General features: G+C 43.1%; 1 protein-coding gene across 20 annotated transcripts in view; it reads right to left on the bottom strand.

The window, feature by feature from the left end:
- IKZF1 (IKAROS family zinc finger 1) overlaps positions 1–23373 on the bottom strand; it is a 75335-nt gene extending 51962 nt beyond the window's left edge. For 13 of the 20 annotated variants that reach the window (XM_063085286.1, XM_063085288.1, XM_063085287.1 and 10 more), the window contains exons 1-2: positions 23328–23367; positions 15526–15645 (exon numbers count right to left, since the gene is read on the bottom strand). In XM_063085286.1, the coding sequence (XP_062941356.1) occupies positions 15526–15645; positions 23328–23367 (160 nt within the window). Of the gene's footprint in view, positions 1–15525; positions 15646–23327 lie in introns of all 20 variants that reach the window. The other 7 variants (XM_063085296.1, XM_063085299.1, XM_063085301.1 and 4 more) reach the window with 1 other exon arrangement.
- Between the last annotated feature and the right edge of the window lie 4245 nt (positions 23374–27618).

The raw sequence follows: 27618 nt of genomic DNA, 5'->3' as shown, positions 1-27618 counted from the left end.
TCATAGTGTATACTTATAAACATTTTAATAAGATGGTAATTTAATGTAGGACCCACTAATAATTTCTGGGATCCCAGGATGTTGTCAATTCAGATTTTGTGTATGCTAAAGGGCAGGAACAAGGCCACAGGTATGACCTTCACAGATTCCAGACTGCAAAGCAAAATCTAATTACATAGCAAAACTTAAAACATTCATTCCTCTCATTTTTTCCCATCTATAGTTGATTTAATTTTTTAGATGACACATTTTATTTTTTTCCCCTCAACTGTGTAAGCACTGTTCCCTTCCCTTTTGTTTCAATTATTTTCATCTGGTGGTTACAATGTCAATTCCAGACTTTCAATTCCTTACCAAGATGGTTGTCTATTTCTGCAGCCAGTCTCATGAAAAGGCATTACAAAGAGGGTTTTCACAATACATTGGATTTAGTCTTTCTGTAGTCAAAATGTTCACATTTCTACTTTTTACCCTGAGCTGTGTTATGTGAGTGAGACGTGATAACAGGAGCAGCGCTGGGGAGATCCTGCAACCTTCCTGCACACGGTACCAAAGTTGTACAGCTGTGCCAGCTCATGCCCAAACGCCAGGCTGCGGCCACCACAGATCTCCTTATGTACGAAGCTATGTTTGGATTTTAGCACTGATACTGAGGAGTGGAAGAATTCTAGATGTGCTCACATGAACTTAGGCAAACAGTGTACAACTTGTAAACTCTGTTTCCAAGAGTGCACTAAATGCGAAGGTAAGATGTGGATGACTTGCCCTATGCGTTGGTGATGTGTGACGAGGAGGAGCTTACAAATGCTGCTGAAGGACCACATAAGGGACTCCTTGGAAGGGACAAAGCAATGAAGGCAGAGGGCAGGAAAGACGTGGCCCGGGCACCCTGGCAGGAGGAAGCGCATGCAGTGAGCACAGGGCTGGGGTTCACCCTTCCCAACCCAGCTGTGCAGATGAATGAATTCTCAAAATTCCACTTTACACATCATTCATTTAGGAGAAAATGTGATCTTGTTCAATCGGTTTTGCAGAGGAAGAAAAAGGAGCTCTAAGGTAGGCCTGCACACCTATCCAAATTCTAGTAAGGCAGGGAGCCAAGAATTAAACCCAGAAGTTCTGCTCCAAAATCTCCTATCACAAGCTAGACTCATCTTCTGAAGTTTTCTTGTTTTCCTTTGTTTTTGTATGTTAGGGTAAATTTATAAGTCAGCCCAAAAAACAATTCTTACTACTTTACAATCACATACTATTTTGAACAACCACCGCCTCTTCCCCCACATCCCCCAGCATTCCTCAGGTTAATTCAGTACTTTATTCAAAGGTCTAGGTTCTAAAAGGGCTTTTGACTATTTCTGAAGAAAAAATAAAACCCAGACTCAAATATTCAAGAGCATGTGCTTGGGTGTCTGAAGGTAATTGTAGGAGGGAGATGCAAAGAAAGTGTGAACCTGGAATAAATGCAGATGCTCCAAGGTCAGGCCTGCTGGGCGTGTGTTCAGGGGGAATGGTCCTTAATCCCAGGCCTGCTGCACAATATTAAACTCTATGCACACTCACCTAAGAAACTGGCATTGCCACAGCTAGAGCCAGCAAGCAACCTTCTCACCTGCCACAATGTTTTTTTTTCCTGGCACAATCCTCTTGTGCAAAGAAGTAGTTCTCCTTGTCAATAAATCCTGAACCAGGTAACCCCGGTCTAATTCATTTAATAAGCAGCAAAGAGCCAGAGCTTGTGATCTGTAGGATTGTGTGGCTTTGACTCTTTCAGTCACTGCCAACTGCACCACTGCTTTAGTCTACCTGTCGCACAGGGAGGGCGGACCTGACGCTCCTGGGCAGCCTCTTCTCTATGCCTCGTAAAAAGTCTGCTCTTGGAGGGCAAGATGATTGAGTAACTGACCCTTGGACCCATGTAACAGAAGCTTGATGAAAGTGTATCCATGATCAAATGTTAAACGGAGGGAAGGAAGGAAAGAAGGCAAGAAAGGGAAGAAAAGAGAGAGGGAAAGGAAGGGCTAAGGACAGTAACAGAACAATCAAAGCCACCATGTCAAATCTGTGCCTTGGACGGCGTGTGCTCAGGAAGTGTGGCAGCCGCCTGTGCACACGCTGTCCTCTGAAGTGCAAGAAGAGCGTGGTTGGCAGCGGGAGGTGTCCCTTACCCAGGAAGGGAGTCAAATGCCAGGGCCACCCACGCACAGTCTCTCAAGACACGGGTGCTGAGGAGAAATGGCAGGCTGGCTTTCTCTGGCTGCTCCCTGTCCCTTAAAAAAGTGCTTTCCTTCACCTCCTCTGCTCCACCCCCTCATCAGGAGGCAGCAGCATCTTTTAGGAATTATCAAGAGGCTTCATTCTCCACAATTTTTGCAAAACAGTTTCACAGATGTGGTGGTGTCTGTCTTGGAAGCTTAGTTTACTTAGCACAGGTCCCCAATGGCACTCTCGTGAAATGTGCTTTGTGTCTATAAAGCAATTAATTACCTTGTTGCAAAAAAACTAAAGAGGATGTCCTAACTCAAAAAAGTTACCAGAGAGAGTGCACGAAAATAAAATGAAGGAATGAAAATGGAAACTAAAATCTTATATTTCTGCATAATTCAGCTACTAAGCTTTGGAAAACGGGTATGATTTACATGCTTACATGTCGCTGTATTCTCATTATTGTACACTGAAACAAATGCCTATAAGACCTATAGTTAAAACAGAGCTACATGAACTAAACCCAAAGGATGCTGAATTTGGACGGGACCTAGACTTTCTCTAAATCAAATGGGGGCTAAAGATGGAAGAACCAAAAAACCAAATTTTCACATTCATTTGTGATGAACATTGAGCAAATGTTTTGAAGAGCAAATTGATTTTAAAACTGCCTTGGAGACAAATGACTAGTGTTTGGTTGATAAATGACTAGTTTTTGGCTAAAATTCAGCAAGGATTAATTTTAAAAGATTTTCTATAATATAATGATACTCTTCTCTTGGGAGCCCACTGATCTGCCCGACCAGTAGGTGGCCCCTAGCTTCCATGGCCCCTAGATTCTGTGGCCCCTGGGCACTTGAAATGTGGCCAATCGCATTGCAATGTACTGTCAGCATAAAATATATGCTGGATCCCGAAGACTTAGAACAAATGGAGGTCAAGTATCTCATTAATAATTTTTTATATTGAATACATGTTTAAGTAATAATATTTAGGCATAGTGAGTTAAGCAAAATATATTAAAATTAATTTCACCTGTGTCATTTTTCTTTTTTAATGTGGCCACTAGAAAATTGGGAAGTACTAATGCAAATTGCATTCTATTTTCACTGGAGGGTAGTACCCAAGTATGTCTGACTCCCATGTTTCTCAAACACATTCCAGAAATGCTGGTTACCATCCATCTATAAAACCTATGTCGACCAACCAAAGTCTGATCAAGGTTGCTGTGTCTCAAAAGGCATAAATCCAGGCTGGGACTGTCAGCTTAGAGACCCAGTTAGAAAGACCTCACACCTAACACTTAATATGCACATACATGTGTGTGTGGTGCACACATGCACGCAGTGGGCTGATTTGAAGGACAGGTTTTTAGATACTTCATCAATAATAAAAAATAGTTATTGAAATGGGAAAAGTAAACTAACAAATACAAACCCTTATAAAAAATGCTTACATCCACCTCTACAAAGTTAAATATAAAAGTCAGTGTTGAGACCATATATGGGTAGTAATAATACCTTAAAATTGCAATTAAATACAGCTTTCAGGAAAGGCAAAAATAACTCCATTATCTTCTCAGGATTAAAGCCACCTCACTTAAACCACAGCTCTCTCTACTGAACACTAATTTCACTAAAGACTGCTTAAACTGTAATGCTAGGATTAAATAAGTGGTAGCCACACCAGGTAATAGTTAATTGTCATCATTTAGCACTTCAGCAGGAGTAAGTGCTCTGGGGGCACTGTCAGGTTCTTATTTTTATTGCCACCAAGTTCAACTGGAGAGCACAGAGATATTATAAAAGCAGTCAAAATTCTGCCCGGTTCTAAGAATAATAATAAAAATAATCATACTGCTGCCTGCAGGGCTATAATAAAAGTCCTTTTCTCATTTCAGCAGGATTTCACTTCTAGGGGAACAGTCCTTCACTCTGAAAAAGAGAATGACCACACATGCCACTCGGCCCTGCCACTTCAGCCAGGCACTGGTGGGTGCTGGAGGCCTTCCATTGATCACGCCCAGCCTGGTGGGGGAAGACACCGGCTGTTCAGAGCTTCACAGGAATCACTGCCCATTTCAGTGGAAATGGACAGCCTGCAGCCACATCCCCTGTCAGGGAAGTACTCTCCTGGCAGCGGGCCTCACAAAGACACACCGCGACCTGCCACTCAAAGATCCTTGAAGCTGAACTCAAAATCCTGAAAGTAGGGCACCTAACAGCTCTTCAGTTAATGGGGAGAGAGTGTCAGGCGCTTCAAAGCTCGAAGGTGCAAAGAGCATCTCCAGTCATTCCACAGTAGGGTTGGTTTTCTGCTAGGCCCCCTAGATATTTGCATATTGCTAAGCCCTTACTGAGAAAGTGTCTTCAGGAAACCACCGCTGGCACAAGGACAGCTGAAGCCTTACCATCACCTCCTAGATCTGTACACACATCTCAGGAGTGTATCTAATCTAAGGAAGTCAAACAAAAAATTCTTTCAAAAAGACCAAGTTAATCCCATGATTTGAAGGATACAGTGAGGCTAATGCTTTTCTGGAAAAATCACTGTAATTTAGGAACAATGTAATTTAGACAAGTCTTGCTTTGTGCTTTAAAATTCCTCAAACCAAAATAACAGCAATAGTAATAATAGTAATATCTCATAAATAAGACATAGAATCCTTTTCTAATCATACTCCACCAGCAACCAAAGTCAATGCAAAGGAAGCATTCTATTTGCTGATATGGAGATTCTAGTTGCTCCAACATTTCCAGTTTGTAATATCAACAGCAAAGAGTCTCTTGTTGGACAAATTCTATGTACCCCTTACTGCCCCACAGTCCTCCACAAAAGGCTCACTCTTTCCTAAAGCCCCCTTCATAAAACAGACACATACACACAGACACAGAGTGATCCACAAAATAATTCCTTCTTTCAAATTTCATTGTAGCTGTCAGGACATTAAAATTGTATTTAAGCCAGTGCATGCAGATAAACCAGCTCCCCCCCCCCCCCCACAAAGAAGCCGTAATTTGTAGCATTTGCCAATTTCTGCAGTGGAAATACGTCCGACCATGATTGACTTCAAGCTACCAACAGTCAAAGAATAGCCTAGCGGATTTTCCGAGAATTTAGCTGTCAGCTGATTCCAACTGGAGCACACTTTAGGAGTTCCCTGTAAATTTCTGTTATCCCACAAATCCTCCCAGGCAAAGGGCTTAACATTTTGAGCAGATCTGTGGTAATTTGTGAAATGTAGTTCCTGTTAAGACCTTGAAGACAACTGGGCTTATCTGGGGGAGGACAGTCCTGCAGCCTCCACTACGCATGGCGAGCCAGAGCAGACATCGTGAGTGCAGCTTCCTGAAGTCACCAGCTCCCCCAGAACGTGCGTTTTCTTCTCATTTAACTGGCTCCATGGAAACTTTGCAGGGCGATGGTCGGGGCTCTGCTCTGCTGAAACCTTTCTACTTTTGCATAAAAGGAGGGGAAGCTTTTTTTTTCTGGGTTATATTTACACTTCCCAAATCAGAAAAGTCCTAACCAGATAGGGGACAGGTGGCAACTGGCAACCACAGCTCAAACTTTTTTTTTTTTTTTTTCCATTTCTTTCTGAAACCCCATGTAGAAGGAAAGTTAACGAAATGTCGGTTGGTTGTTTTATACACAGAGCCAACTACTCTTTCAACACAGATGGAACAAAGCAGAAAATAAAATTGGGACCAAAAACTTAGCAGGAGAAAACATTATTTATCTACTACTCTGATAGCACTTCTCATCATCTAAGAATCTTTTTTATATCCCTTAGTAAACCAGCTGTCAGGTACAATGTGATCCTAAATTTAGATTGTGAGATAAAATGAAGATAAGATAAATACTGGTTTTTGTTGATAAACATAAACAACTTTCCACAGTTAACCTGCACCTCAGGAGACATGAAGTGAAATCTAGAAGCATGTTTGGAAAACAAGGATGGAAGTTTTTCAACCTTTTCTGGCCTGGTTTTTCTATAGGTGTTCCTTTCTAATTCCTACGTCAGGTTCTGGAACGTTATTGACTATACTAAAAAATCTTAAATAATCAGCCAAAAATGGCCCTTCTGGATTTGCAAACTTCTCATGAGTGGGTAGTGGGTGTTTCAGGAAGGGAGGATGAAAGCGTTCAGCCTACAACGTGGCACTTCAATTAGGGCTGTCTTTGCTTTCTCTCCCAGACAAGAAACACGAGGAGACTTTCTGGGTGTCATGATGACCAGGGCCAAGGGGTACCACTTGTGATGTGGGTGGCTACAGTTCCTGCGAGGCAGGTCTCCCGCAAATATCAGTTGTGCCCACTGAGAAACGGTGACTTAAAATAATCAAGATGCTGAACACAGATACAGCCTTAAAATCCTTCCTCTTGACTTAAAGTTCTCTTACTGTCCTGCACTCTCCATCTGCCCTTGCCTCGCCTCTTTGAGAAGTCAACACCAGCACTCCATCCATTCATTCAACGCACACTTACTGGGCACCACCTCCTCTATGCTAGGGGATACCCCAGAGCTGGCAGAGCCACAGTGAGCAATCAGGGCTGAGCCCTCCATCCATAAGGGGTGATGTGTGTGGCTATAGAGAAAAACAGGGCAGGAAGGCTAGAGAATGGTGAGACAGCTACTTCAGAGCATGTGGTCAAGGAAGACCTGTCCTGTGTGTGCCACTCTGAATAGAGACAGCACCTTGAGGAGCCATGGGGAAACATTTCCTGCCCGGGACATGGTCAAGGCAGTGCCCCCAGCCCAGCTTTTAGGTGACTGATCCCTGCCAGCCCTGGGGTTCTTCTTGGGCTGGGATATTTTAATCCTTCCTTCTCCACCAGTTCCTTCCCATCAGCCTTCAAACATATTTAAATATTCTCCTCCTAAAAAGATCAACCTATAAATCCTTCCCCCCATCCTGCAACCCCCTCAGCCTGCTCCTTCTCTTCTTCCCTTTGTCCCTAACTCCTCCGTCTGCGGCCGCCCTCTTATCCCCACGCCTGCTCTCGTGTCCCTCTTACACGCTGGCTTCTGCCTCCACCCTACAGAGCTACTTTTGGAAAACCCACCTGTGACCCCCAAGGCCTCTTGCTAAGGCACCATCACCCTGACCACCCCTTGACTCTGTTGCCTCCGTTAAAATCTCTTTCCAGTGGCTTCTATGCCATATTTCTTTCTAGAAATTTAGCCTGAGTCCGACAGCTCATTCTTTGTCTCCTGCTTTGCTTTCTCTCCCAGACAATTAAAGGTATTATTCCCCAAGGCCCTCGGTGCTCCACCGTCCCCCAAGCTGAGGTCACACCACAGCTGGAACCAGCTCCACCTCTGACATCCCTGCATTCGAGACAGTTCCAACCATCACCAGATCTCCTGTGAATCCCAACTCTGGGTATATTCCCATCTCGCTCGGTAGAGAGTCACAGTTACAGCAGCTTCACCCCCGACACCCATGGAGTGAGTGGGACACACCCCCACCTAACTCTCCCTCTCCCACCGCTGCCCCTGCTAAGGACACAGTGTTTCTCCTTTGAACTGAGGCCTTGCTGGTCTGTCCCTATTTAACCGGTCATGAGAGCAATCTTTCTAACACACAGTCTGAAGGGGTGATTCCCTAGGTCGGATCGTTCGGAGGGTCCCCTCCCAGACCCGCCTTCCTCATGCCCCAAAGCAAGCCACAGGGGCCCTTTCGTGCCTGTCTCGCTTCACCCACCCCTCTCCTTCCACCCTCCTCATGTTGAAACAGGATTCGCTTTCGTCCCCTGCTCATGCTGCAGGTGTCCTGTGAGTCTTCCCCATCCTCCTCTCCCTGGCGCACCCCCAGTCAGGAACACTCCTTCCTTGTCTGCGTTCTTGAAGAAAATCCTCGAATGCTGGTGAGCTTGGCTCTGCATTACCGTTACCTGCCATCCGTCTCCAGTCTGTGGCTGCAGGTTCTTAAAGGCAGTGGCCGCAGCAGCCTGGCCCAGCCAAGGGCTCAGTGAACGTCACTGATACTGAATGGGGCTTTCCTAATGTCCTGAGAGGCAGAGAAACTACAATGTGCAGAAAGCTCTAAGCTGACAGAAGCAGAATCCACACAAATCCTAAAGCGGACTCAGCAGGGGAGACAGGGCAGGGCGGCACCTTGGTCATGGTGACTCTGTTTTGGGGCAGACACTCGAGGAACCTGAGGCCCTGGGTAAGGTCTAGGGGTCAGGCTTCTCCCTGAAGTCACCTCCTAACAGTCGTCACAGGCACAGTCTATCCAGTCTCCAGATGTCTCGGAATATCTGGCATCAAGCATGCCGTGCGAAGATGATGGCAATGTCAACAGCAGCTGCCATGGGTGACCGTCCACCCTGTCCCCAGGGGCCAGGGGACACCATCATCTTGTGGGTGCAGAAATGGCGTGAAGTCACTTGCCAGGGCTAGCAAGCTGGGGAACAACCAAACCAGGGCTCTCACTATCCAGAAAGCGTGCTCCCAGGCACAGAGTTGGTGCCTGCAAGTGAGCTACTGTGGTCTCTTATCACCTAACACACACACACACACACACACACACATACACATGCATACACGCACAACACACACATATACACACATACCACACATACACACATGCACATACATCCACACATACACATACATACACACATATACACACCACACACACATACACCATACACATACAAACACATAGCAGATATGCATACGTCAAACACATGCCCACGCACAAACACACCACACATACACATCACACACATACAAACATATACAAACATATACATACACATATACACACATCACACACATATATCACACACACATGAACATGTACACACTTATGCACGTGTACCATGTACACATACAAACATGACACATATACTACATGCACACATACACAAACACATACATACACACACATGCATCAACTGCAGTTTTCTCCACGGAACATTCTTAAAACTCTGCTGCCTGGTCTCACCTGTCTATACCAAAACCTAGTACAAGATTGTATCTGATACAGCACAGAATCACTTATTTTTATTTAGTGTACCAAAACTGTCACAGAATTCTGTGAAGAAGATCATGATTTCCAAACATTTTGCCCTAACTGACAAATCAGAGGTAATAAAAAGACAATTTGGAAAGACTGTAAATTAAAATTTATCTTGAAATGGGAAGCAATGAGCCTATTACATAGTAGCCTCTCTCATCAAATAGGGAAAGACTTGGAGGGTGGGAAAATAATTTTTGCAATGCTGTAGTATCTTACGTTTCAGTAGTTCAGGAAAAGGACAGGCTTTCCAACCGGCACCCTCTCGGTTTGAATATGTTTATAGCAACAACACCTGCTATCTTCACAAGGCATTCCAAGATACAGATAGGAAATTGCAAGATGAATAATATAGAATTGTAAAAGTTTGCCCCATCAAAACCACTGCACTATAATTCAACTAGGTAGAGGGACAGGGAACTACAAAAGCCAGGTGAACAAGAATCCAAATGATATGCTTTTAGTTGCTCCTCAAAGAAAATAGAGGGAGGAAAAAAAAACAACCCCGAATCAAGACCCCAGCCACTCTGAAGTGGAGCAGACTGCTCTCTGCTTGTGTCTGCTCTCACATTTGAACATGCCTGAGCTCAGCTGCAGCTCAGATGCTGCTAGATAATAGTTCTCCCTAGCTAAAATGGGGTTTATCGGTTCAGAAGAGATGCATTTCACAGATAAAACAACTTCCTCTAGCTGCTGATTAGATAAGCAGGCTCTGCATCTGTGCTCAGAAGCCGCTGCCCAATCTCCAATTAGACCAGAGCTGAGGCTCTCTCTCCATCCTGAACAACTGTCTCCAGCTCCTCCTCTTCCCTCCTGGGCTGGAGAAGAGTATTACTGTCACTTGCCTACCCCCAGCATAATCTCAGTCTCCTGCCTAACACTTTAAAATGAAGGGGAGATTTGGCACCAGAATAACCAGTTGAAAATACATGGATCCTCTTACAATTCCCACTTCAGTCCCAGAACTCACGGCTGAGTAAAGGAATTTTTTCTTGATTGAATGAATCAACAAAAAAAAAAAAAAAAAAAAAAAGAAGAAGAAGAAGATATATGTTCTTACTCATGGTCATTTTTCCTGGATTCTTGGCAGGAAAAGATACTTTTTCTACCCTTTTGCATTTTTTGCCATTTTTCTAGGGTGAATCAAACCCCAGTCAAACTATTCCACGTGAAGGACCAAAGTTGTGCTGATTTGGCTTGTATCTCAGCGTTACCATGAAGCACAGAGCCATGTGTCCCGGAGGTACCATGTCCAGCACTTACGTCCTGAACCACACCACAATGGTTATCCCCCCACAGCTCCGCCAGCGTGCTGCTTACAGGAGCAGACAAAGAAGCACATTCTAGAGTGAAATGGGCGTGTATAAATACTCACATTTGCCATGTCCCCGTATTCAAACTCACATTCCGTTCTGCCTAAAAGAACCTACTGCATAAGACTGTCCTGATGAACAATCCATGTAGGCAAGTCACCCAGTAAGCCCCATTCAACCCCTATTGGTCTCAGTTCTATGCTGATTCAACCACCCCCTCTATGTCTGTGCCAGTTCAGTCCTACAGCATTCCTGTGCTTCTGATCCACTCTAAACCCTATATTTGGCTGTCATCTTTCTCAGGGGTGGCCATCCTAGCTTATTAGCCTCGTACCCTTCTTCTCTATCCTCTGGTATTTTCTTTTTTCCTCTGCTCCAGCCCACAAAACCTCCTTCCTCCTTGTTCATGGCCAGTCTTGTGCTTGGAACCAGCCCAATCGACAGCCACAGTTCCCTGCTCTCGGAGTCAGAAGCGCACCTGTGTGCTGGTCAGTAGGCTCCTGGTGACCAAGGATCCCCAGTCAATTGCAGGACATGGAGACGTGCACAGGTAAAGAGAGAGCAAGTCAGAAACTGGCAAAAGTCCTTGATATGAAGGAGGAGGAAGAAATGGAAGCGTTCTTGAGTAAAGAAAGAAAATAACTAAGTGTTTAGTATTCTTAAGCAAGATGCCTGTCTGCTGTCTAGACCCCAGTCCTGACAATCCTAAATGAAAGACTTTTCGGAGCCCCTGTCCAAATTTCCAGGATCAATCTGTACCCATTTTTCATTTCCCTAGTAAGTGTGCTACGGCTGATTGAGTAAATTTGGGGTTGCCTTAAGAGGTCACCAAGTGCATCCTCATCTTTAAACAGTTTCATACACAACCACTTCAGAGAGGTGAGAGTTCTCTCGCTTTTAAAGAGACCACTTCAGAAGAACGATCTACAGTTTCATTAAACAGACCCCTCTGATGACTAAATCTCTCCTTGCCAGAAAGTTCTCCTGCGTGTCTAACTCAAATTCTGTGAGCTACACTGTAAATCCTTTGTTCCTCTTACTCAGACCTGGAAGAAAACGGAGACTGATTCTAGAGCTCTGGCCTTGCCCTGGGGCTCTGCCACCTGCTTTCCTATATTTTCACAGAGACTACAGGATTCCTTCAACACTGGACCAGCCACACTGGAGTGGCCCACCCAGCAGTATAACCTCCACCCCCCATCCGAGGGGGCTGATTTCTACCATTTCCCGCCACTTTGGTTGGTTCTCCTTGTTGAGATTTAGATTTGTCTAAAACCGAACGAGGCCACTGGTAATAACAGCTCACAGCTTTTCAAAAGCATTCCTTCTGTCTTTCTTTTTTTTTCTGTCTTTTTCGTGATGCACCAGCCAGTCCTATATAGGATCCGAACCCGCGGCGGGAGCGTCGCCGCACTCCCAGCGCCGCACTCTCCCGAGTGCGCCACGGGCTCGGCCCCCTTCTGTCTTTCTAAAACAGACACCCCTGCCTGCAATCTATTATTACCAAATATTTTCCCACCTTTTCCCATCCTTTAGCCTCTCACCATTTCCCCTTGAAATTTCAACAGTCACAGCTCGTACCCTTTAACTTGGGTCTGGTGGTGGCCGGCACCCTACATCTTTCCTTTGGTCTCACCCTATTTGAGCAAATTCCTCCCTTCTCTTCTGGTTCTGTTTTCAGTTTGCTTACCCTATGGATGGACTCTTTAAAATAAATAAGTGCTTCTTCTATCCTTAATGTAACAATGTTATCTATTCTCTTTCCCTTCTTTCCATTGAAGCTTCAACAGGTTCCTTTACCCTTCTTGTAAATCTTTAAAATTTCTGTTTGGCACAAGTTTTCTGCCTTTTTCTATCCTTTTTACTTTGCTGTTGCTATTCTATCTTCAGCAAATATATCTACCATTTTTTCTTCTAACCCTCAAAGCCATTCTGTGATATGTGTTTAGTTGCTACTGTCACCTTAAGAGGAGGAAACGAAGGTCCAACCGGAAAAGCCTTGCCTGGGGGCACAACAAGGCCAGGGAGAAGGGGACTTGGACTTGTCCCTTCTAAGTTATCTCCCCTCCTTCCTGCTCCGTCAGGCCACCCCGTCTCCCCAGGGCCACTCCACCCCTTCTGTGTACCCCGCATCTCAACAACTCTGCTTCCTCTGCCTGCCTTACTGCTTTCATCCTGGGGAGGGTCTCTTCTCATTTCCTGTTTTCTGTTCTGTCGCACTTCTCTGTTCTTCTGACTCATCCCCATGGAATAATTTGACGAAATATGGCATTAAGTTGGTTTCCTTTGATCTACAAATTCCCCCTACCTTTTCATGCTGTGTCCTGATGTTACCTACCTAAGTCATTTATTTAATGCTACATACTACAAATTACTTTAATAAAAAACCTGTCTCCACATACTACAGCTAGCTGGTTTCCTTCAAGAATCATAAAGGCTGGTCTCTGAAACGGAGTCACTGTGGGGAGTCATTTCTTGCCTTGATGTCTCTTCTCCTTCTGGGTCTTCTGGGGTCCTTGCACTTCCTAACTTCCTCTCCCCAAAACTCCCCCATCTAGGGCTTGTTGTTGTCTGGCTTTTGCACTCTGTGCTTTCGTGGCCATGACCTTTGGCCTCCAGTCCCGTGAGAGCATTTGCTCTCCCAACTCCCAATTCGGTGCCCACCTCCTCTGGCTTTCCTGCCAGTCTGTAGGGCTACATCTACTGCTATCTACAAACCACCCAAACAGATCTTCCAGGGTCTTTAAATTTCATAATTCTGAAACTCATGTTGTCTGAAAGGAAAAGTGGGCTGAAATCATGTCACACATGATAAGGGGCAGTGGGCAGAGTCCATAGGAAGTTGACTAACCTGCCCAGACTCTCAGGTGACACCTGTACTGCACACACTGGGGCCCTAGAGCTCAGCTTCCAAGGGACAGAACACAGTCCCGGGAACCAGTTAGCAATGCCAACCATGGTCCCTCACCTGGGAAAACTATCAACAATTTGAAGTTCATAAGGGGTGAGATATTTAGACTATTTTGAAGTTATTTATAACATTGGTTTATTTATCTCTACCAACTGAACTGTGGCTGTCCTTTACTCTCCAGGAATCAGCCCAACTTTCAGTTCTCTAAAGGGTACCCACCTCGGCCACGATGGCTCGAAGGCTCCACGCTGAAGCAAGACTGCAGGGAGAGCCCACCACCTTCTGCACAGTGACCCCGAGCCACAGGCCAGCTCTGGCGTCTGGGCTCTCAATTCATTTACATGGGTAATGGATAATTCCTCTTGGCTCCCAGCCCCTCAGCCTCTTGCTCTGCGTCCTCAGGCAGGGTGTGAGCATCAGTTTGCTCATGTGTTAGTTGGGGAGAAGGGCACCGGTGGCACCGGGTGCTTCAGAGACTAAACAAATGAGGGAACACAGGTTGCCCCTACATTAGCTAGCTACCCATCTGCCACCTTTGCACATTTTTATCATGTGTATGGACTATCATCCATTGGCTTAATGTTTTTAGTTAAGGTGAATTTTTAATTTATGTAAATGTGTTTTAAGAGGAACCTTTGTAGCAGTACAGTGTATGGGAAAACTAGTATCACTTGCAATAAGTAGAAGACAACCTTAAAAATAAATACACAAGTAAAATACAGCGTGATCACATGTGATCCAACTTTGGGAAACCCTGAAATGATGTACATAGCTTTCCTGGATAGAACATAGTGATTTACAAGTGTTATTTCTCTCCCCACTTATCTTCCCTCATATAGTAGCTATTTTCCAACAGGGAAAAAGAATTCATAAATGTACTTGTTTTCTCGGTTCATCTGTACCCAGCAGCTTTGCCACTATCATTATCTGTTTGTGCCATGAATTATATAGCTAAGTTTTTTAAAAAAGAACCATTACACCCAAAGTCAACTTCATTTCTAAGACACATGAAAATATACAAAATATGTTTTATATATATATGTGTGTATATATATATATATATATATATTTTTTATAAATTCTTAGTTATTTCATATTCTTAGTTATTGCATGAGGATGTCCCATAGAGTGATGGCCGAGGTGACTTTCACAAGCCTGAGAATGCGGTTTATGTAGCTGTTCCGCATTGATCCATCCTACCTCATTTTACCTACATATCCTTCTTGATATTCTTTTGTGCAAATAGGTGGCTCTCAATAACACAGCTCCTTCTTTTTTAAAAAAAAGAAAATAGAAATTCCAAGGAACTGCTGACTCAGCTCATGAGAACATGGTATTACGGAGTGAAAACAGTCTTTGAGTCAGAAATAGAGTTTAATTCTGACTCTGCCATTTGGTCTTGGTTAATTCAGTGAACTTCTCTGGGCCTCTGTTTTCTTGTAAGAAATAGGATGGACAAAGTTTTCTAAACACTAACTGTAGCATGTTTAAGTTAACCAGTGGAGTGATTTCAGATGGTTCCACACCTATCCCTTTCTAGAAAAGATATGTAAATGTTTGCTAGCTTCAATAATCTATATTATTTTTAACATTTAAATATTTCCATTTATCAAATTTTCTATTTTCACTTAATTCTGGCATTTATGAAGTAGAGGTTTGAGGGATAACATAAAATGGCCAGGTGAAGCAAAGCTCTCAAGATAAATTGCCCTATCGCAGGAACACATAAAATGTGTAATTTTCACTAACTACAATCTGTAAAATTTGATGATGCTCCTGCGAGTGCACTGAGGACAGAGGAGCATGACAGAGATACGTCCCATGGCAGAGGTGCACCTCAGCTCTGCCATTTTGTTGGGCAGGTGGGTCTCACAGCCATGCTGGCCTGTGTGTGTCCATCGTCCTTCCTAAAGAGGCCCCATCCTGCTGACCTCTGTAGCATATTTCCTTAACAAGACAATTAAGATAAAATGGCTCACGTCCCTTAGTCACTGTCTCCGAAGGTTACACAGGAACAGCAGGTGATGCCTGCAGGGAGGATGAGGGGTGATGGGGACGACCCACTTACCCACTACTCTCTCACTCTTGGAACTCTGCTGTCCTCCAGAGGTGGTGGAAAGGTCTTCGGGGACAGGCATGGGCTCATCACCATCATCTGGAGTGTCACTCACTGTGGGGCTTTCCTTCCCTGAGGAAACAAGTCAGAGCTTGAGTTTCAGGCAGTCACTGTCACCAGCGGGGAAAGCCCAAGATCCCCTGGACTTCACCTTGGCTTGGCTTGGGAGGGGAGCTGAGGAGGAGGCCGCTGGATTGAGTTAATATTTCTCTGGGATTAATACATATTTTTCTTTTCGCAAAAGAATATAACTGCCCCTCTCCCCACAAAACAAACATGAGAGAACATGCAAAAGGAAAAAAATGAAATTATCTGTAGTTCCAGAGATTTCCACTATTAAAATTATGGTCTCTATGTGAGTGTGTGTGTGCACATACATATAAATTAATGTATTATAGATAATATGTGGTGATATATTTTGCTTTTCAAAATAAACTAGCTTTTGGACATTCTCACAAATGCATTTCATGCCAGTGACCATATTTTCACAATTTTTTTTTTACAATGGGTATATTAGGATTTATTTAGATCATTTTTTCTACTTTTGAACATATACTGTTTTTAATCTTTTTTTATATACAACACTGTGATGAACATCCGAGTAACTAAACTTTGCAAATATCCTTAATAATCACCCTGGTATAAATCTCCAGCCATTTTATGGCTGGGTCAAAAAGCACATTCGTTTTTAAGGCTCTTCATATGTTTTGCTAAATTTTCCCCCTGTAAGGTTGTTGCAATTTACCCTCCTCCAAGCCTGCCTCACCACACCCTCATATCAATTAGTTTTTAAGGACACCAGACGGGGCACCCTACTCAGAACTACATACTCTGGGGTCTGTTCACATTCATTTGAAGAGCCAGGGAATATTTTGCCAGCTGCCTAATTTGACTTAACTTCGTGGAGAGAATGAAAGGGAAACCCACTCCTATTGAGAAAAAGATTCCTTCCCTGTATGCAAACAAACTCTGCCAACAGGAATTTTCTTCTCTTTGAAATGGAAAATTAAAATGTAATTCACACACATGCAAAAGTTGCCTATAGTTCACAAAGTAGGACTTACCAAATGAAACAGGGTTTTACAGGATAAGTATATTTATTCTGACTGAATTAGAATTAAGCTTGATCACAGCCTCTAGCAATAGGGAGTCCACTCCCACTCCAAGAAATCCAACTCCAAGAAGCTGTGACTGGCAGAAAATGCTCTCTTTCCATTGAAGCTGAAATTCCTATAGCTTCCACCCTTCAAGATCTAACTTAAACTTCAGTTACCAGATACAAACCACAAGTGAGAAACAGCTAGTGAGGAGCTAAGCGAATGCAAACTAATGTAGTTTAGCTGCTTGGAGAAGACCAATTTAGATTAAGATGCTAAAGGAAGACAGGTAGGACAGCAACAGATGGGGATTGTGTGTTTGCCAAGTGAGCAGACAAGATTTAGCAGGGAAGATGACATTCCCACGTAGACAAACCCAGACTTCTGGGAGAACGTGCAAGTGATGAATTAACTAGAAAATATGATAAGGTACAGTGTGAAATTTCCTTTCTTGTTTGAATAAACCTTCTACAAGAGTGACACCAACATTTCAGAGGACTGGCGAGACCATCAGAATCATCCCCCATGTATGCAGCAACCTTTACTGGAATATTTAAAATAGAACCTGCCCAGGCACCAAGGCTATGCTTTGGGGAATCATATTGAGTACTCTAGGAAACAGACAGAACAATTTAATATTCCAGCTTTTCTGTAATTACCACAATTGGCATATTTTCAGAAAGAGCATTATTGGGTATATTTGGATAGCCAAAATAAGATGAATAGTTAAAGATGAGACAGGATTATAAGAATTTCCCAAGGAGAAACAAAAGGCCAGAGAGAAATTGATTGAAAGCGCTCATGTTATACAAAGCCTTGGAAATGTGCATGAAGTCAGTACTATTTTCATGGCCCTAAATGGAAGACTTTAAAAGTCACAATAGTTAATGTCTTTAGTGTTACTTTTCACCTCTTTTATAAATGGGGAAGAACTCTGAACAGGAGAATGCAGGGGTTCTATAAACCATTTGAGAACGCTTATGTTCATATAAGATGACTTCCTCAGACTTTGAGGACTTTAGGGAGGTGGTCAGAAGAATCCTTTCCTTTCAGGGTGCGAGAAAGAATAAGAAAATAATCTTACACAGAACTTTAATATATAAAATAGGCCTTCTAGGTAAAGTGGGGACGTTGCAGGGTGGAGAGGGTGAAAGATTGGGGACCCAGGCCACTTACCTTCCCGAAGACCCCCCTAAAGTTCCTCCATGGAAATGACAGTGGAGCCCCCTGGCCTAATAAGCTGGCAAAATGATTACACAGGTACAAGGCATACAGAGTGTGCACCGGTGTCTCTGTGATTAACCAGCTATCATTATTATGGGGTGGAGGTGGCAGGTTGAAAAACTAAACTTTATTAACTTATTTTCTTATCGTGGTCTTCCCTCTGATAACTCTGGAGTGCTCCACGATGCTCTGGAAGCCTGAGATGCCATGCACACTAGAACTGAGAGAGGATCTCACAGAATCAGGACCTGTCCAATGAAAGAATACCTACACCTTCTGCTGAGTTCATGCTAAAATACATCCAAATAACTCTTGGTTACTTTTCTTTTAATTTAACTGATTTGTCTAGTAGGAAACAAGATCAACTACAAATTGTTGAGGATGTTCATAATAATAGACATGCTTCTTGAGAATTATTTCTGTCTTGGGTTCCTGCACTGAATTAAGTGCCAGCTCTCCGGTGTCTCTGACCTTGCATCTCGGTACTTCTTTTTAATTTTTTTCTTTCTTTTTTTTTTTAAACACGGGGAAGAAAAGGAATAATGAAGGCAGCAGGGATCATGATTCTAAAATACTATAGGTCAGATTGATCAATAGCAACACTCTATGGAGAAGAAACCACATGGGGAGAAGGGAGAATAAAAAATCAGTCTTGGTATATACAGGGGCTTCTAGTAAAAAGTGAGATATATGCACACGCCTTCCAACAGCTCTGTTTTAATTCAACCTTATCTTGCTTTACTTCAGTGATAGTTTTCAAGAGGTCATCTGATTTGCCTAAAAGCCCCAAAGTTTGAGTCATGGTGCTGAGACATTAATCACTCCTGTGAGCCTCTATATCCAGGGACCCGCGTATACTTTGATTGCCGGAGATCTCCATGATGAAAATTTACTGCTTCATGAAAACCTTCACTGTAGGCAAAATACTTTTACGTGTTGATTTTAAACAAATTTGCCCAGTTAACCATTTAAAATGCAAAAACCATGCAAAGATTATAAAAGATTTTTAAAAATTGTTAAATCAACACATAAATATTATACCAAATGTTTAAATAATATTTAATAATATTTAAACAACACCAAATATTAACACACTGCGACTAGTTAGTTGATCCAGGATCTAGTTCTGGCTTGACCAAATTGTAAGACTGACAGGAAGATGAGAAAGGTCACTTCTTTAAAACTCTTTCCTCAAGTATAAAAGGATGCTAAAAAACATGATTTTGGCTTAGCTCACAGGGTTACGCTAAAGATAAAATAAACTTAATGTGTGTGCAGTCTGATATGCTAAATAAGCTCATAGTATTATTTGGTAAACTGTGACATACTATAGAAACATAAGGTACATATAGCACCAAGCTCCCATATTTTCTGTAAGGGCAGGTACAATCACATGCAAACACACAGGGGTATGGAGAGCAAGACAGCAAGTATTTAAATGGAATCATTTAGAAGATGCAGTAAAATTTCACTTATTTAGAAAAATGAAAGAAACTTCTGGGTAAGTTATAAATACACCAATTTATATTTAATTTACCTATTGCAAATGTTTCAAGTACAGCATTAATTATGAGAAGTTTTTGAGGGCAAATTAGGTGAGAAATTGTATAATTAATTTATCGACTGCAAGCAAATAATTTCTCAAGGAGATTGTAATTCACCCAACAAAGTTCTGTGATTCCACCTGTGCCAAATGCATGAGTTTCTGTTACACACAATTACCTTGGGGAACATAATTCCTGAGGTAAATAAAAGCTCAGAATATAGAATCTCAAGTCTACAGACCAGTGGAGAAGCTTGCACTCTAGGGTCTAAATGGGCCTCACACTCCAGAACCATCTCTGTCTACCTGCGGGACTTCTGGTCAGTTACTTAAATGCTCTGAGTCTCAGCTCCCTGCAAATTGGAGATAACTATATCTTCTTCAGTGGGTCCTTGTAAGGTTGAAATGAGAAAATGCTTAGGGCAGTGTTTGGTAAATATAAAGCATTCAATCGATGTGATTTACTATGATTAAATGTTTCCACTGATACTTCAACATATATAAGCCTCCTTTCCCTAAGCAGATTATGTCTATCTACAGGGTATACTTCTTGTATCCATGTTCCAACAATCACATTATAAAGAGCATTAAGAAAATATCCAGTATACAAAGTACTTCAAAAAGTTTGTGGAAGAAAAGAATTAAAAGATAATACAAATTTTTCCATGAATTTTTTGAAGTACCCTCCTATATTCAGGGTCATAGGGCCCAGAGGAACCTTAAAGATTGACTGGTTCAAGTCCATCATGTTGCAGATGATACTACAGCGGTCCAGGAGGGAATGATAACAGTCTCATGTCCCACAGTTGGAGGCAGAGGTGGGATGCTAAGACAGGCCTTCCACTCTCCCATAGGCTAACTCTTTCTTTAGAAACAAAAGCAAAAAATAATGCACATGCACAAGCATTTTGGAAAGATAGCACCCCCAACCCAACAACAACAAAAAAAGAGAGACAAGAAAACTTTACCCAAAGAATTAGTGAGATATGCTCTAAAGGAAATGACAGCTTGCTTTAAGTGGACTCTCCTCCAAGCCTATCAGTAACATTTTCCCAACACATGTAGATTCAAGTCAGCAAATATTTATTGTCTCCTACCTGCAAGACATTATAAACTAGGGCACAGTCTACATTTAGGATAAATCCCAGGAAGGAAAGAACCAAGTGGTTTGAAAAAGGGCAGATAATAAGTACTTCTCTGTTTTTCAAGTAAGTATTTCACATGTATTATGTTGAACCCTATGAAATTGCTGATATTTGAACATTTTATTGTAAAAAGGATGATTCTTTAACATATTCCTCAGATTTCCTATCAAGAATGTGAATTCCTATTTGGCTAAGTGTACATACCATAATTAACTGCCACTTCCCCCAATTTTAGAGATGAATAAACAAATCTTAGTTTTAATTGGTGAAGCAGAAAATTCCAAGAAGTAGAAAAAGTATCTTTTACGTCTTCACTAAAACTGACACACCTCTTCAAATGCTCTAATCACTATTTAGAATGGTCAGTTTAACATAAATCAAAAGTACTATTAGTGTTTTTGAAATAGTAATTCCTTTCCTAAGTGGATGCAAACTAAATTTCAGACCAAATCTTTTCAAACGCAAAAAGAGTTTTCTTTTTCAGGAAGTCTTGTGTAATAAGGTCCCCCTCCATTCTTGTCCCCACTCTAGCGACCCTCTCCACTAAACAGTCAGAGTCGAGAACACATTACATATTTAGCATAATGTGAAGGAAAAGAAAACTATCAGAGGAAAACTATCTGTAGTTTTGTTACCAAGATATGAGATCATAATATTGACCAGCTGTTTCTTAGAGGACACACTGCAGAGACAGCTCCTAGGCTAAAGCATTCAGTTTTGACTTTACAACATCAGAATGGGGACCAAAGGGGTTTCATTCTCTTCGAGTGAATTTACGCAAGCTGAGATTTAGCTTCTCCATTTACACAATTTAGGAGCTCCCCAAGATGAAAGTAACAAGCAGCAGCAGCAGAGCAGGAACAAGGAAAGGGTCTCTTCTTGCCTTTGGAATTTTTTTGGCACTTGAATCCCCTCTAGCCATAGTAGGCAAACCCAGTGAATGAAATCCTCTTCCACGAGTAATGCCCGTGCATCCTCATCTAGCCAGCAGTTAGCAGACCCAGTTCTCCTAGGCTTCATTGAGAGGCCAGGGCAGCCAGATGAGGGGCTATAAAGAGCTTAACTTCTTTTCTTTTCTTTTTTTTTTAACTAGTTTTTTGTTGTACTTTTGTTTAAGAAATAAAGTAAATGTATGTGTGTAAGGAAAATAAATTCAAACAATGCTGAAAGGTAGAAGATGAAAAAGCAAAGTCTTCCTAACTCACCCCCTTCTTTCCACCACCAATCTTTGAAGAGGAAGTCCAGGTTAATAATATCATTTGAAATTTTTCCTCAAGATATGCACAAGCAGAGAGAAAATGTGTGTGTGTGTGTGTGTGTGTTTTTACTTTTTAAAGAATGGGGTCACACTATACACCCCATCCAGAACATGCCTTGTTCCCTTTTACATATGTCTTGAACTTCTTTCTATGCTAGTATATTTTATATCCTCCTCATTTTTAAGAACTGTATCCACAAGTGCATAGATGTACCATAATTTTTAAATATTCATCACAATGCTGCAATGAGCATATGCTTAAACAGTCTGTGCACTTGTGAGAGTATATCCCTAAGGCAAATTCCTTACAGTGAAGTTTCTAGGCTGTGGAAGATGTACAATTTTGGTTCATATAGTTAATGCCAAACTTGCAGACCTGTTTTCACATCTACCAACTACACACGAAGTGCCTAACTGCCACACTGTAAAAGCTAGCCATCTGCTTGTTCTTTGCACCCTGGAGTATTTAAGTCCAAAACTTTGCAAATGAAAGGAGTAGCTGACTGAGTAGAGAGGAAGACACGATTTGCAGCAGATCTACCTCCAGGTTGATGAGATTCAGAATATTCTCTCCTGCACATTCTCCAGTGAGTGGCCACCAAGCAGGTCTCTGTCATGAGCACTGACTTAGACCAAAATGCAGAATTTAATAAAAACTTCAACACATATGCGGGCAGCTCAGCCAAGGTGCAGATAACACTGACAGACCATTCTCGCATAGCGGCCAACCTTCTGGAGTTGGCTATGAGCCTGTGAGGCCCTAAAACACCCAAAGTGGGAAACCCCAAAGTTCATGGAAGCCACTACTGCTGCTGACACCTCCAGATAAAACACTGTCTTCCTACGCCTGTGGGTGTGTGGACTGTGCAGCTTTTGCCAGACTGGCTGGCGGTCCATCCTCAGCGTCGCCTAATGGGACAATCTGTGACTCACTCTGAGGCTTCTCCCATTACTGATGTTTCCATTTCCTGGGTCTTCTATGATGAGGAGAACTATGTCCACTATGGCTTGAAAAAATCCATGGTAAAGGAGAGCAATGTTGTGTCTACACCTCACACATGTTCAGTATGCTGAATTGTGCGCCACAATATGTTTTTCAAGCTACTTTCTTCCCTTTCTCTGCCCCTCTCCTCCCTGTCTCTGATTGTCTACCTTTCAAACACCAGCATTGGCACGTGTCTGGGTTCTAGGGCACATGAATAAGCCACCCCCCTCCCCCAACAATACAAATCTATATTTAATCTTTTCCAATTTGCTCTCAATTTTATCAGTAAAACTAACTTCATCTTGGAGATTTTTCTGTTCAGGTTCTCAAACTGGGATAATTTGTAAGTGTTGAAGTAAAGAGAGATACAAATTCCATCCTCATCTTTCCTTCTGCAGAACAGCCCCTTCTCCTCCCCCATGAGCATAGTGAGTGCCTTGACTTCTGGCTGCAGCAGAGCCTGCCTCAAGGGCTCCTTATAAAGGTATCTCATAGGTCTCACCTGAAACTTGGGACATGTCTTGACCCTCATCAGCGTCCATTGTCCTCGGGTTATCTGAGAAAGAGAGGAAGGGATTTTAGTTTAAAGCAAAAATACTAATAAGATAAGAGAGAGAGAGAGAAAGAGAACCCTATGCTATTGAACAACAAGGTTATCTGGCAAGAATAATGCATTTCCTTCCTCACATGCTTGCTGGTGTATCAGACTGGCACAGCCCTTGATCCTTTTAAAAACAGCATTACAAAGATTTATAAAAATATCATTACAAGCACAGGAGGACCAAATTTGTTATTTATTGTTAATTTCCTACTGCATAATAACCCAAAATGCAAACTGACTGCAACAAAATTAAGCAGAAAATTAAATGGCCCTGGGTCATTGTAGGCACAGAATTCATTCTCTTGGCTGATCCATAGTTATGTTCTTTCTAATTTACTGAGCATGCATCGATGAACCTTGAGTCAGCTTGGTGACACGCGTACAATCAGCAATCAAAAAACGAAGCAATTTGCTGAAGAATGTCTCATTTACCCAGGCAAGGCTGCATATCTGAGCAGCAAGCGCACCACCGCCATCAATAATGAATACACCTCCAGCCTGGCAGATGGGCAACACGGAAGCCTCTGTCTTTGTCCCTCAATCTTTCTCGGCCCTGGCCTCAGACTTCACCAGCACTCTTTCACAGGGGAACAGAAGCTCAGTACGGCAGCAAAACAAGCCCAGGAGAGGGCCCAGGCCTTCCTGTTTTGTTGACAGATGGCTGGCTCCTCAAGCTGGTTTAAATTTAAAAAAAAAAGAACATCTGGGAAGATGCTGCTGTCCTTTGGTGGTCACAGTGAATGTCCCACACACTGCACTGCAAGGCACCACAAACACCAGGGAGAGACGCCCGGTGTCAGTGGGGTGGAAATAAAGAGTGTGTTCTGTTTTGCACTTAGGGTCCGGCTGCAATTCAGAGGCCTCAGGTGCCCACAGAAGATGACATCTGGTAGCTCCGTGGGTTAGAACTGTGTGGCCTGTGCAGAAGGTGACCTCAGAGAAATCTGCTCATTTATGCAGAAGAGATCTTTTACTAACCAGAAAACTGAGTCTGTTTGTTGAATTTAAACCAGGTCCCCTCCTACTTTTTTTTTTCCCCTTGGCCACCTCCTTCTATTTGGTTTAGATGTGTGGATCTGAGCTGATGCCTGTTTTCACCAGGGACCTGGAAACTGACAGAAGAGTCGGGGACCTTACCCTCTCCAATGAGGCTGAAAACCGTGTGAACAGACATTCTATACGAGTACATATCTACATATATATAACTTCATATCTTTAATATCTTTCATGGTGCATATGTAATATGTATTTTCAATTTCAGGAATATCATTATTAGTCACAAGAAGACAGGGAGTGGTTTTCATCTCTTTCTGAAAGGCACAAAACTACTCTGAGTTGTGACATGACTTTTCAAGGCTAGTGTGTGGCTTAGGAGCACAGCCAGTGGCCACAGGAGAGAAAAAGGCTCCACAGCCCACAGGTGTTTCAGTCCCAAAGGGTGCGTCCACCAGCACATGGAAGCCAGGCAACTGCCCCCAGAAGCAAGCACAAAACCAGCACAAGTGTCATCCAACAGCAGTCTGTCCAGAGTCTCGTATGCTTTTACTCTAAACGAGGCAAAATGCTATGATTCTTCTGAAACTGTCAAAACAATGACAAACAGACAAGATGGACTCAAATGAAAAAAAAATCTTTGTAATCACTGTGCGGCACTAACACGAGAACTAAGAACTTTGTTCTTTGGTTTTCTGAAGACAAGTACAGTATTTTATTGTGGTGTATCACAAACCAGTTCTAAAATGCCTCTTTTCTGATTGGTGAAGCATATAGAAGTCAAATCTTGTCGCAATAACTACTCCACCACAAAAGTTTTAGAGTGTTCACTTTAAACTTTTTGCTACACAAATGATAGATATTTTTTACAACTTGTTTTTAAAGGCAAGAAAATGCCCATAATTTTCACCACTCAGAACTACTGATTTTTTCAGTGTGTGTGCATGCATGTGTCTGTGCTTTTTCAAATAGACATTAGACATGTTCAAAATATACTGTTTCAAAATATATTTTCATTTAATGCTACACATATCTTTTTATTTAATAAAATACATCAGCATCATCGTTTTAATGACTATGCACTGCTCAGCTGCTTTATTTCACTAACACCCTACAGTTGTCCACTCAAGTTACTTCCAATGAAAAGAGAAAACTGTCTCCCCAGGCTGCCGGCAGCTCCCCACCAAGCACCTCTAGAGAAAACACTTTCAGCGGAGAGCTGGTAACCCCTTGGCTTTGTTCTATGGGGACACAAGTGACCAATGCTAAGTTCCACTAGACCTGCTGGTCTATGCTGGCGTGAGACGTGAGAACACATTGCAAACCAGAATTCTAACTATCAGCCCCCTTAACGATCATCCCGGCTGGTCTCCGGATGCAGCTCTGCTCCACGGGAACCCCCTACCCTGGATAGTCATCTTGCAAACATCACACATGTCTCTTGGAGGGAGCTGGGGACAGTGGCAGAGGATGCCACAAGAACACCCTTCCTGGCCAGTCTATGTAAGCAGCAAGACTGCCCGCAGGGACCACAGGGCACAACAGGACCCAGAGGATTCTGCATTAGTGCCCAGGCCTGCTAGATTTTTCCACTTGTGCTGCACACCCAACTGCCACCCAGCACGGGGACCTGGGTTCCATGATCCACCCACTTTGATTTTCAGACACAGGTGCAACCAACCCTCTCTGACACCAGCAGCATCATGGATGTGTGAGACCAGTGCTGTCACTCGGGGGCTGTGCTTAGAAGGGTCTCTTGCTTGGTGTGATGTTCACCGAAATTCTGAATAATTTCCGAACAATGGGCCTCACGTTTTAAGGCTGCACAAGGCCCTGAGAATTCTGTGGCTTGACTAGTGTGACATAAGATGCTCCTGAAAACTTCCCCAAACTCCAGATTTGCATCTCTTGGGATGAAAAAGCAGTGACTTTTTTGTAAAAGTGACTTTGCTTTTAGGGAAAGACCCAAGGAATGATGAAACAACAGGAAACTGTTTGAGGGAAAGGAAACTCGGCCTCTCCCAAGACAAAGCTTGCAAAGGGCAGCTTGGAGTGTCTAGAAGGGGCACTTAAATCCCGTCCCACCCCCCCGCTAACATGCAAGCCACATACGCTCTTAATTTATTTTGTAAAGCACTCACTGAGGCCCTCTTCTCCCACATAGAAGCAATGCAGAGTGTCAAGTAGAAAATGAAATTTAAGCTTGATGGTCTGGGCTAAAAAGGAGCTTACATTCAGTAAAAAAGTTAATCACAAATGGAATTAACAGCATGTTTATACAAACTTTCACCTAAATGAAAACCAAGATCACTAGGCCTGTAAAGGGAGATGTCAGAAGGAATAATGTTTTCACAAAAACATACTGTGATTTTCTCCTTTGCCTACGAAACCCCAACAATTTCAGGCACAAGCTTAGCAAATCTATAGTAGAAAATACAACATCAGTAAACTTTCACCTGCACGACTCTTATAAACATGAATGCTTTTATTGTTTCTTTGGAGCAAGCAGTTCTGCATCTTGCACAAGGGGAAACAGATGCAGAGATAAGTGCAGAAGCTGCACGGTCGTCCCTCCGGGAGAGCAGGCGGGAGCGAGGCGGCTGTCACCGTCCTCCATTTGCCCACCGCTTTTGCTCTGGCCTGGTCACTGATTTGGAAGGTCTGAAACCTCTCTCTGCCTTTCCTCTGTCTCCTTCATCTCTCACTCTCCCACCTCCACCTCCCATCCCTCTCTGTCTCTCTCTCTCTTTCCCCCACTGTCTTTCTATCCTTCTGATCAAATGGGACTTAACTCTCCTAGTTTTAGTTCCAAGAAGTCAGCATATCAGTAAGTTTAGAGAAGAGCAACAGAAGCGAGAATAAGAGCAAGGCAGGCAGGGCCTCTGCCAGGACCAGGCCAGGGAGGGGCCGACTCTGTGCATCTGCCCTAGGGGACTGGAAGTGTGTCCTGAAACAGCCTCCTGGACCTTGCCTTTCCTCCTTCCGCACCTAGGCAGGACTGGAACCTGGCTGTCATCTGGGGAGGAACAACCAACAGCCCTGGGCAGCTGCTGCTTCCAGGTGAGGAGCCCCGGCAAGCCTCCTCAGAGGCCAGAGGAGGGCTGGCCCAGGGCCCAGGGAGCTGCTCCTGCCACCATGCAGGCGGGTCTCGGATCCTCCTGGGGCTGCCACAAGCTCTCCCTCTCTGTCCACAGCGAGC

The sequence above is a fragment of the Cynocephalus volans genome, chromosome 2 (genome assembly GCF_027409185.1).
Source record: "Cynocephalus volans isolate mCynVol1 chromosome 2, mCynVol1.pri, whole genome shotgun sequence".
NCBI classification, from domain to species: Eukaryota; Metazoa; Chordata; class Mammalia; order Dermoptera; family Cynocephalidae; genus Cynocephalus; species Cynocephalus volans.
The sequence above is the reverse complement of the archived record's forward strand: the minus strand, read 5'-3'. Positions and strand labels throughout refer to the sequence as shown.